The sequence below is a fragment of the Gossypium hirsutum genome, chromosome D12 (assembly GCF_007990345.1).
Source record: "Gossypium hirsutum isolate 1008001.06 chromosome D12, Gossypium_hirsutum_v2.1, whole genome shotgun sequence".
Lineage (NCBI taxonomy): Eukaryota > Viridiplantae > Streptophyta > Magnoliopsida > Malvales > Malvaceae > Gossypium > Gossypium hirsutum.
This window is the reverse complement of record NC_053448.1, coordinates 49,609,270-49,621,744: the sequence shown is the minus strand read 5'-3', so window position 1 is coordinate 49,621,744 and position 12,475 is coordinate 49,609,270. Positions and strand designations below refer to the sequence as shown.

Sequence of the window (12,475 nt, the reverse complement as noted above, 5' to 3'; positions counted from 1 at the left end):
TCTCAAGCTTCTCAAGGAACCAAAAGAAAATGGGTTCCAAAAGAAGATGCAGCCTTGGTTTCTTGCATGGTAGACTTGCACAATGTTGGAACATTTAATGCTGATACCGGGTTCAAAGCCGGTTATTTGAACGAGTTGGAAAAAATGCTAGAAAAGGCTTTACCGAATGCAATGTTGAAGGCGAAACCAAATATTGAATCGAGGATTAGGCTACTAAAAAGGGAATGGTCAATCGTCTACGACATGCTTAATGGCCAAAACAATAGCGGTTTTGGTTGGGACGAGCATAGGCAGCTCATTGTTACTGAAGATGCAGTTTGGGACTCCTATTTAAAGGTAAAATGTATTTCAAGTCTTTATTTGTTTTTTTTACCAAACTTATAACTAATATGATTTCCTCATTTTTTTAGAGTCACAAAGAAGCCGCTCAATTCAGACATCGTACTTTCCCTTACTACGACCAGCTTACTGCCATATACGCAAGAGATCGAGCGACTGGGAAAAATGCTCAAACAGCTGTTGATGTTCTTGAAGAAATAAATGCTGAGGATGTACCTACTACAGATATGAATGAAGAGAGAAACACATTCTATGACTGCGAAGCTGACGTCTCTTTGGACGACATGGATGTTTCTGGTACGGAGCCGCGAGGAGATAGAGACCAAGGGGGTTCCTCATCTTTAAACAAGAGAAAGAAGAAATCTGATGCTCGTGATAATATGTATTCTTCATTTGATGAGGCTGCCACTTTATTGGCCGAAAACACCAAGGCCGTTGGCGATCAAATCAGTAGGAGTATTGCTTCCGAGGTGGTAGTTCAGCAGAAGTCAGAAGAATATCAAAAGATGGAAGAGAAAGCTTCAAATTTATATTCAACCTTATGGGAAATTGAAGGTTTAACTGACGATCAGCGGTATGAAGCTTTGAGTAAAATCCAGATCATCCAACTCAAATGATCATTTTCTTTAGTTTTCCTTCTGTTGCGCGATTGGAATGGGTCAGAAGATTTCTCTCTCATCATTAAAAATCAATGTTCAAACTTTTTGATGTTGTAAAACTATATAACATATGGATTATGATGTAGAATTTCATTTTCATCTAACCTTTTCTTAATATAAGTTAATTATGTTTATGCAGAATATAATTTTCAAGTTATATTTTGATTTTAGTAAATTCATATAAGAACATTTTATGATTAAGAATTTTATGAAATTATATATCATTATTAAATTATATTTAATATTAATTATTTTAAATTGTATAAATTCATATAAGAAAATTTATTATCAAGAATTTTATGAAATTATATATTATTATTAAATTATATGTAATAATAATTATTTTAAATTATACAAATTCATATAAGATAATTTATTAGTTATAATTATTTTAAATTTTATTAAATCATATATTTTAATTAAAATATATTTAATATTAATTATTCCAAATTATCTTTTATAGTATCATATATTATGATTTGAGTAAATTCATATAAGAATATTGATTATTAAGAATTTTATTAAATTATATATTTTAATTATAATATATTTAATAATAATTATGTTAATTTATATTTTATAGTATCATATATTATGATTTGAGTAAATTCATATAAGAATATTGATTATTAAGAATTTTATTAAATTATATATTTTAATTATAATATATTTAATAATAATTATGTTGATTTATATTTTATAGTATCATATATTATGATTTGAGTAAATTCATATAAGAATATTAATTATTAAGAATTTTATTAAATTATATATTTTAATTATAATATATTTAATAATAATTATGTTAATTTATATTTTATAGTATCATATATTATGATTTGAGTAAATTCATATAAGAATATTGATTATTAAGAATTTTATTAAATTATATATTTTAATTATAATATATTTAATAATAATTATGTTTAAATATGATTAAATTATTTATTATTGATATTAATAATCTTATTAAAATTTAAATAACAATAATAATAATCATTTACCAAAACAAATTTATGCTAAGGGTATTCTAGTCATTTTAGTTTTTTCCATTATGCTATTACACCTCTATTCCATTACATTCAACCAAACAATTGATTTGCTATTACACCTCTATTCCATAACACCTCTATTCTATTACGCCTCTATTCCAATACAGCGAACCAAACGTACTGCTAATGTTTTACCTTGAAACATACTTCAACAAAAATAAAAGAAAAAGGAAAGATTGAAAACTCTAATCTAACTTTTAATCTCAACCATAAATTAATTTTAAAGTTGTTAAAACTAAAAAGAAATTCCATTTTATAAATTTACTTTTACTAAATAAAACATAATATTTATGTATTTAAATTTTTTTGAAAGAAAAAACATATTCATTACAAATTAAAAAGACCGGAAAGACAAAACAAAGTGACAGCAAACAGAGGCACAACTAACCCAAGCCAATAGGCTTAATTTTATAATAAATTTTATTCTTAACAAATATTTGGATTAAATATTTAATAATAAATTTTAATTGATATTTTTCAAATTTTTTATTTATAATGTTAATTGAAAGTAAAAATTATTTCAAATTATAATAATGCACATACAAAAGTATGCATATATAAAATTTATTTTTGAATAAATTAAAAAAATTTATGTATATATAATGCTTGCAAAGAATTCGTTGAAAGAATAGAGAAAATTAAGTAGTAGGACAAAAGAAGAAGGTAATAGCTTCTTCCCTTTTTACGTTTATAAATAGACTAATACCCTAAACCAATATAGAATAAGGTTAATTTTATTTTAATATTTTTTTAACTTTTCAATTTTTTTCACCCTCTATAATGGGAATCACATTGTCGTGTTTATTAGAAAGTAACTCTCAATGGAAAGTAAATAAAATTTGATATACCAAACATTAGAATTACTTTTCAAGTGAATAAATTATTAGAAAAGTGATTACTTTCCATCATATCAAACGCTACCTAAGTTGATCCCTCTCCTTTATTGTTTATAGGATGTAAATTACATAAAATTGTATAAAAATAATATATCTATACTACCATATATAAAAGAAAGGCCTTCTTTGAGACCTGATCTCATTGCTTCTTCTTTTGCTCTTTTCCCTTTACGTTTTTAACAAAAATAGATAAATTTCAATTCTGGTCCCTCTACTTTTAATTATATAAAAATAATTAAATTTTAATTTATGTTTAAATTTTGAATTTCAATATTAATAATATTTTATTTTAATTAAAACAATCACATAAATTCAAAGAATTGTTAACAAATATGCTTTTAAGTTTGAGGTGAAGGTGGAAAACAAGTTTGGATAGAGTTAATTTTTATTTAAACCAATTTTTGGTTGAAATATCTTTTAATCTTAAAGCCCAACTTGAAACATTACTAGGCTTAATAACCAAACATTGAATTTGTTGCTTGCATGTTGTTATTGGGATAAATTCAATTGACTTATTCATTGTTTTTGGTTGAAAGGTAAGTCCTAACAAAGAAAATGGCTGCCATTGTTGAGTGCCAATTTAAACCTGAAAGGTCAACCTCTTCCCCTTTAATTAATTATATCATATGAATATAAAATTAACTTTCCTTTTGCACGTCCTCTATTTCTCTTTTTCAGCCTTTCTTTTTTTTTTTGTTGTTGCAACTGCTGCTTTAATTTCCTCAAACTACCCTTGGCCCACGCTTGGGTCACACCAAGATTCTAAATTATGGGTTCCCTTGTCTCTATTATTTTAAGCTAATCATCATCATCCTTTCCATTATAAATCCTCCATTGCTAAGAGCTTCACGAGTTTCTTCTTTCCAATCTATAGAGTCCCTCTTCTCTTCTGCTTAATTATACTGATATGGAAGATTACTCTATCAATTCATCTATCCACAAATCTGCTATTTCTAAGGACGACTCAGTTGAAGAAAGTGGCTGGACTGCTTATTTTGAAGATTTCTCAAACAATAATCATCAGCAGCAGCAACAAGATAGTTATTCTTATAGTTTTGATTGTGGTTCTTCCTTGATCTCAGACGCTGCTACTGCATGGAAATTGTTGCGGAAGCGACGATAATATTAATAACAATATTATCAGAAATATTTAGATAATTATTATGCCAACAATTATACTAAGAAAATTCCCAGTTAAATTGGAGGGGTCACAATGGTCCCGCTTAAAACCCAACAACTAGACAGAACTCACTTAGATATTTATAGCAATAATAACTAAATAAATATAACCAACATAAAGCTATTAAATATAAGCAAACAAATAAGAAATAAAATACCAGAGATTTAACGAGGTTCGGCCAATTTAGCTTACGTCCTCGGACACTACCAAATTAATATTTCTTCTAGAAATATTACAAAGGAGAAGATTTTGGGATGATACAACCAAAGGGGGAGGGGTTCTATATATAACAAACCAAACCCCCTCCCTTTCTATCTTTTCCTAATGTGGGATATTGCCAATATTCAACAAATCTCCACCTTGGCGATATTCCACATCTTCGAACATCTTCTCATAACACTAACTTCAATAGTGTCTTCAAATTTGCAACCAATCGCCTTCTTCCCTTTTGGTAGTTGTGCCAGCTTCCACGTCTTGTTTTTCTCTAGAGATTGCATTTCCTCTTCCATTGCACCTAACCATCTATTATTCTCTAAACTCTGAATGGCTTTGGTGTAAGTGGATGGAATATTATCAACAACTGGAAGTGCATAAGCTACCATGTCAGTGAAACGAGCTGGTTTCTGAATTTCTCGTCTCTGCCTTCTGACTGCAATTGGCTCTGATTGCTGTTGAGGTTCTTGGGTAGAAACCTCTTCCTCATCTGACTCTGCATCTGCCAATGAAGAATCACTAGTGGTACCTTCTGCTGGAATTACCACACTCTGCTCAAACTCCACCTGCTGCGGAGTACACTCCACCTGCTGCGAAGTACTACTCACTCCTTCTGGATTTACCTTATTCAACATGGCAGATTCATGAAAGGTAACATCCCTACTGATTATCGTCTTCTTTGCCTCTAGACACCACAAACGATATCCCTTAACACCAGCATTGAAGCCCATGAATAGAGCCTTCTTTGCTCTTGGATCTAACTTTGATTCTTTCACATGATAATATGCAATAGAACCAAAAATGCGCAAGGTGTCATAATCAGTAGCAGGTTTTCCATACCATTTCTCCAAAGGAGTCTTGCCATTTATAGCAGATGATGGCAAATGATTGATGAGATGTTGAGCGTACGTCACAGCCTCAGTCCAAAACTTTCTATCTAATCCAGCATTAGATAACATACATCGAACTTTCTCCACAAGCGTTCGATTCATACGCTCTGCCACCCCATTCTGTTGCGGTGTTCCACCTACGGTGAAGTGCCTTACTATGCCACAATCTTGGCATATCTTCAGGAAAGGATCGCTTTTATATTCTCCACCGTTGTCTGATCGGAGAACCTTAATCTTCCTTCCTGTCTGATTTTCAACTTTAGTTTTCCACTTAAGGAAAACTTCAAGCACCTCATCTTTGTTCTTCATAGGAAACACCCAAACTCGTCTGGAAAAATCATCAATAAAGGTGACAAAATAACGTCTTCCTCCAAGTGATGGAGTCTTGGACGGTCCCCATACATCAGAATGCACATAATCCAGAATACCTTTAGTATTGTGAATCCCAGTGCCAAATTTCACCCTTCGTTGTTTTCCCAGAACACAATGCTCGCAAAATTCAAGTTTGCAAGTCTTTGTACCTTTCAATAATCCTTGCTTGGCTAGAGTTTGCAAGGATTTTTCACCAGCATGGCCCAAACGCATATGCCACAGCTGTGTTGCCTCAGCGTCCTTCTTGGTACTCGTAATTGCTGCTGCTGTTGTCCCGACCACTGTACTACCTTGGTAGTAATACAGATTGTTCTTTCTTATGCCTTTCAACATCACCAATGCTCCTGAAGTTGCTTTAAGAACTCCATCTCGTATTGTCACAACTAGGCCTTTAGATTCTAACGACCCCAAAGAGATGAGATTCTTCTTCAACTTTGGGACATATCGTACATCCCGCAAAATTCTAGTAGATCCATCATGACTCCTCAGTTTAATTGAACCTATCCCGGCTATTTTACATGTGTTATCATTACCCATGTAAACAACCCCTTCATCTAGTTTTTGAAATTCAAAGAACCATTCCCGAATGGGACACATATGATAGGAACAACCAGAATCCATGATCCACTCATCTGCATATAATGTTGAAGATGTCATACTAAGAGAAAAGTCTGACTCTGCTTCACTATTGCATTCTGCAACATTTGCATCTTGCGGAGTCTTCCCTTTTTTCTTCAATTTTGGACAATCTTTCTTCCAATGTCCTTTTTCTTTGCAAAAAGAACATTCATCTTTGGCAACAGCTCGACCTTTGGACTTTCTTCTCTTCCCCTTAGACTGACTTTGCTGACGACCTCTTGTTACCAATGCTTCCACTGCTGCTTCACTTGAACCTTTCAACTTATCCTTTCGGCGTAGTTCATAGCTATACAATGCAGCAGTTACTTCATTGAAAGTTACTTCCGATTTTCCATGAAGTAGAGTAGTTTCAAGGTACTCAAACTCCTCAGGAAGCGATCCCAACAACATTAACGCCAAGTCTTCGTCTTCAAAAGTCACATCCAAATTCAACAAATCAGCCACCAGCTGATTAAAATTGGTAATGTGCTCGTTCATCGTGGTACCAGGAACATAACTGAAACGAAACAGTCTTTTCTTCATATGTAACTTATTTTGACTGTTCTTCTTCAGAAATTTCTCCTCCAATGCTTTCCACAATTTACTTGCAGAAGTCTCTTTACTGAATGTATACTTCTGCTCTCTGGAAAGACATGATCGAATTGTACCACATGCCAATCGGTTGATGGTCTTCCATTCTTTATCATCAACCCCTTCTGGTTTTTCTTCCTCAATGGCAATATCTAGACCCTGTTGAAAGAGGGCATCTAGAAGCTCACTTTGCCACATGCCGAAATGACCTGTTCCATCAAAAATTTCCACTACAAATCTCGTATTTGCAGTTCCAATCCTCGGCAAAATGTACGAAGTGGAAGTTGTTGATATGGATGGTTTTTCTTCTGTCATTTTTGCCATAGCTTCTACTTAATAGCCACCAAATGCAGAATACCCACAAGCTTTAGGAAATGTTTCTGATGTGTAAGATCAGACTAAGCTGCAAACACAGAGCATACTACAAAACCTTGGCTCGGATACCAATTGTTGCGGAAGCGACGATAATATTAATAACAATATTATCAGAAATATTTAGATAATTATTATGCCAACAATTATACTAAGAAAATTCCCAGTTAAATTGGAGGGGTCACAATGGTCCTGCTTAAAACCCAACAACTAGATAGAACTCACTTAGATATTTATAGCAATAATAACTAAATAAATATAACCAACATAAAGCTATTAAATATAAGCAAACAAATAAGAAATAAAATACCAGAGATTTAACGAGGTTCGGCCAATTTAGCTTACGTCCTCGGACACTACCAAATTAATATTTCTTCTAGAAATATTACAAAGGAGAAGATTTTGGGATGATACAACCAAAGGGGGAGGGGTTCTATATATAACAAACCAAACCCCCTCCCTTTCTATCTTTTCCTAATGTGGGATATTGCCAATATTCAACAGAAATCACCCCACAATATTGACCATCATCACCATGTTTTCCCCAAGAAATTAAGGTTCAAGAAAACAAGAACTAAAGAGATTTATGAGGAGGATGATTCTTTGGAGGATACTGCAAGCTCACCTGTCAACAGTCCCAAGGTAAAAATCATTGAACAAACAAACTCACATATTTCTGCATTTCTTTATAGATGAGGTGTTTCTTAATAACATGATGCTTCAACAATTCTTTTTCTTTTTTCTTCTAATAGGTTAGTGATGAGTTGAAACCAAATGATATGAATCCCAGAAAGAGAGAAGACCAAGCCCATAGTTCTCTGGTAAACTCATGAATTATTCTGAGAATCATATATTCATGAGATTGGTTGTTTTGGTTAGATAGTTGACCGAAAGAGTTGAACTTGTTGGTTTTTTCTTATTAGGGGAAGGAAACTGCCACAGACATACAGATTGAAGAAGAAAACAAATTGAAATTTCGTTATGGGAAGAATGATTGTACAGAGTTAAACAAAAGAGGGTTGTGTTTAGTTCCTTTCTCAATGTTAGCTAACTATCTTGGTTAATACCATTAATCTGCCGGCCTCATCGTCTTTCCAATCATCTCGTATATCTGGTGGTGACAACATAACGGGTTGCGGCCAATTGCAATGAATTTCGACGACAATGAAACCCGAAATAAAAAAAAAAGGGAAGGGGGGGTTCAACAACTCTCTCCCTCTCATGTGTTCCTTGTACCTAGTAGTGCTTGTCAGAAAGAGAGTTTCATATTGCTCACTCTATTATGAACATATTTGTATATTATCACATGATGAAGTTCTTTTTCTTGTATAAAGATACACCCCCTATTATCTATATTCAAAAATGAGTAAAGTATGTGTCGGACGTCGTAAATATAATCCATGTTTTATATAACTTTTAAAGAGATTATATTTTTATATGTATTTCGAATACTTGTTAAAGAAATTTATGTGTAATAAGAATGGTGAAATATTAAAAAAAAAAAGAAAGCAACAAAAAAAGTAGTGATGAAATGAGATTTATCTATTAATGGGTATCTCTTCAATTTGAAAATGCTGTGATTTATGATTAAAAAAAGAGTTTAATTGTGTGACCCAATTTGTACTTTCTCCCAAATAATACATAATTTCCACTGATTTTTCAAGAAAATAAACATAAATCCATCCATTTAGATGCTAAATTGGGAATAAATGGAAGCATTGTGAAAAGCTTTTTGAGTTCAATTTTCAGAAGCTACTTATTAATTTGGATTCAATATGTAGCCGTAAAGGATGTGTATTCAACTCTTCCATTTATATTTGATTAGGGTTTCATTATTAAACAATCTTTTTTTAATTAATTATATGATTCAATATATTTTAGAGGAATTTCATTTATTCTCTATTTATTTATATTATGTTCAAGATTTTAATTTATTTGATATCACAAACCAATTCAGCAGTAACTCAATTAAAAAATAATAATTTTTTTTTCATATACAAAATGATTTATATTATTATAAAAATTGTACTTCTTTTTTTTTATATTTTTATATAAAGTTAATTAATTTTTAATAAATATACTTTCTTCTTCTTCTCACAGAATCTAATATTAATTAAATATCATATCTAACAGTAACTTTGTTATTTATGAATTATGAGCAAAAAGAAATTAGTGGTCCTGCTTGTGATGGGATAACAAGATGTGGCATCTAGTGAGTGATTGAAAAGCAGATCAATCCAAAATAAACAAAAATTCGGTTTATAAAGAGATTGCCATCACATAAATTGAGGGCTCAAATTTTTATATATTTTTCCTAAAGCTATATTTATTTTTTCCTCATGTAATGCATTAGTTTTTTTTTCCTTAAATTCAATACAAAGCAATGTAAAGTCGGCCCTATCTATAACAACCACCTGCTATAACCGTATTTTGCTATAACAATCAATTATTTAAAATAATTAATTTTTTAATGTTTTATTTTAACTTTCTATATCCGTTTTTCACTTATAACAACAAGATCTATAGTTATAAAACTATAAAATACGTTCTTTATCAAATTAGTTCTACATATTAACATATAATCTAAATTTTCAAGTAAAATTATAATTATTTCATATAAGCAAGCTTATTAGTTATCATTTATTAAATGAAAATTATCTCGATTAAAATATTATTTCAATAAAATGATTAAATTCCACATAAAGAAATTTATTAATCATATTCTATTAAATGAAAATAATCTTTAATGAGTGGAATTAAGGACACCAATTCAAGAAATTATTATGTTCTCTAATTAAATATTCTATTATGAATTTGGAACATCATAAACTTAATTTAACGACTCATGATAAATTAATTAATTTAATTTGATAACTCATATTGAACTTTATAATTAATCATGTGAAAAAATGTAAAATAAAACATGCACAAAAGTAATAATACGTCTTTTAATTTTGCTGATTTGATTCTCACTTTCTTTCTTTTTTGAGCATAGTTCTCATTTTCTTTATTTGATGGAGATTCAAGATATGAATTTTATTGTAAGTTTACAACGATTATGCCTCTATAACAAATAAAATTTAAACAAACAAATGGTTATATAATTACAATTTTTTTTTATAAATTTCAATTCAAGACCAGTATGGTTAGCATTTTCTACTTTGAAGTTATTTCTTTTTAATTGGAAGAAACAAAATAATGCGTATTAGTTAAAAAAAAGAAGAACAAAGAAAAACTGGCCTAAACATTAGGGATTCTTTATTGGCCACAAAAAGAGTTGGGGATTCTTGAGACACAAATGAAATTGCAAAAAGTATAAAAATTAGTTTATCTAACTTTGATTTGGTACCCTAAAACCCAAAATAAATAAATAAAAAAGAAAGACAAAGGTTTAAATATTAATAAATATCCAACACCGCTTGCAGACCATTCATTTAAATATTTCAGAAGGGGCTGCAATGGAAGACCCCTCCATGTGCTCAAGCATTAATGGCAGGTTTATGCACACTACACAATCCACACAACATTCACCTCCATTTCCTCCTCTTCTTCTTCTACTTGCATTTTATTATATATCCTTGATCCAAGGATTATGAAATGTCTGTTTTTGCTGTTTTATAAGCAAGGCCTCACCTTCATCTTTAAGCCATCTTACATTTCTTAATTAAACAAGCATATCACTGTATTGCTACTCTTTAATCTCAAATATGAACCGTATAATAAATACGAAAATTATTATACGTTTGTGTGTTTGGATACTATAAAGTAATTGTAAAAATATAATTGCTTCATAATCTTATAATTATAAAGAATTCTAATTTTTCAGATGTGATTTATCAGTGTAATATCTAATCACCCATATAATGCACCCAATTTCTAACTTATAAGAATTAAGGAGTCTAAATTTAATAAGATCTATTAATTATTATTGTGACGTCAATTATACCTAAATCCAGTTATTCGCTTGAAATTATATAAAATAATATTTTGTGTCCCCTTTTCTCAGTATTTTTAATTTAGTATCATATAGTGAATAAATAAATTATATAGATAGTTTCCACCAAACATGCAGTATTTTCTTTGAAGTTATTAATAAGTTTGAACTACTGTCTAATTAATGTTTTTTCTTCTTTTCTCTAAAAAGCTTTGTTAATTTATAAAAAAAGAAAAGAAAAGCTAGGTTGTGACATAAGTCATAAGAGGGCCATACTTTACCCTTAAATCTTTACTTACATAAATATGTGAACTTGGATAATAGCTTTCAATTCATGTACAGTTAAATGAAGTAAAATTTATAAAAATTAGTGTACCTGATTTTGGTTCCATGACTAAGGAAGATGCATAAATGGAGAGACGCATCTTAATTAATTGATTATTGTTGGTGGAAAGGACATTAATGGACACAATGTAGTGCAAACTAAGGAATTAGATTTTATAATAAAAGTGGAAGGAATTTAACCTGTGTTTTCAACTTAAAAATAAAGATTTTCGAGCTGTAACCTGCGGAAGCGTTTAACCAGAATATGGATTTCTTTTCTGCACATGGCCGGCAACTCCATGATTGGATCAATTTAGTTAATTATTGTTTGTATGGAATCATATCTGGAGGATTTATAAAGAGATTATAATTATAATTCTGTTTAAGATGTTAAGGTGTTGGAAGTATTATTTGTTTATGAATCTTATACAAATTCTTTTATTTGCATTACTTAAACCATTTTTAGTAGGTTGAAAATAGTAAAATGAGGTACAGATATTGTTTAAAGGAAAGAAGGTAAATTTGGAGTAGTTGATATATAACATGAACACAAATCTCTCATTTCTTTTGAATCGATGATATATTTAGGAATTCACTCCAAAATTAACCTAAACAAATAAATAAAACCTGTGTGAGTAATCAATACCATGCATGAATAGCTAAGGATGAACGGACATGCAGTCTGATAAAAATGTTATGTTGGTGGGATGGAACTTAATCCAATTTATCTTGCCAACAAAATGTATAGAAAAGGATTAGGTCATCAATCAAATTGATTAATAAACAATAATGATGTGATTTGGATTTTGAAGTTCTAACTCACCCCTTAGTTTTGAGTAGTAATGTCATTTATTTCGTTCGTAGGGCCTAACCCTATACTTTTGTTTATCTCCAGACTTCGGAACAAACATCATATCAACTTTGTGAGACATATCTTTAAAAGAAATATATATATTTTTTCCATTTTTTATTTTATTGATTGAGAATAATATATTTTTAATATATATTTAACCATTAAAAGTTTTTTAAAATAAA

The 12,475-nt window shown here is 30.3% G+C and overlaps 1 protein-coding gene across 1 annotated transcript; it reads left to right on the top strand.

Annotated features, from left to right (window-relative positions):
- The first annotated feature begins 3,688 nt into the window (after positions 1-3,688).
- LOC107947592 (vascular-related unknown protein 1) lies at positions 3,689-8,537 on the top strand. The gene is made up of 4 exons (XM_016882193.2): positions 3,689-4,047; positions 7,689-7,824; positions 7,935-8,003; positions 8,106-8,537. Exons 1-4 carry the CDS (start codon positions 3,854-3,856, stop codon positions 8,244-8,246), a joined length of 540 nt encoding a protein of 179 aa, XP_016737682.1. The 5' UTR covers positions 3,689-3,853; the 3' UTR covers positions 8,247-8,537.
- Positions 8,538-12,475: the final 3,938 nt, after the last annotated feature.

Bases quoted from the DNA above. Each gene is read 5' to 3' on its own strand.
- LOC107947592 (XM_016882193.2), top strand. From the start codon at position 3,854: ATGGAAGATTACTCTATCAATTCATCTATCCACAAATCTGCTATTTCT. The intron at 4,048-7,688 runs ATTGTTGCGGAA...TATTCAACAGAA, and splicing joins GACGCTGCTACTGCATGGAA to ATCACCCCACAATATTGACC. The intron at 7,825-7,934 runs GTAAAAATCATT...TTCTTCTAATAG, and splicing joins CACCTGTCAACAGTCCCAAG to GTTAGTGATGAGTTGAAACC.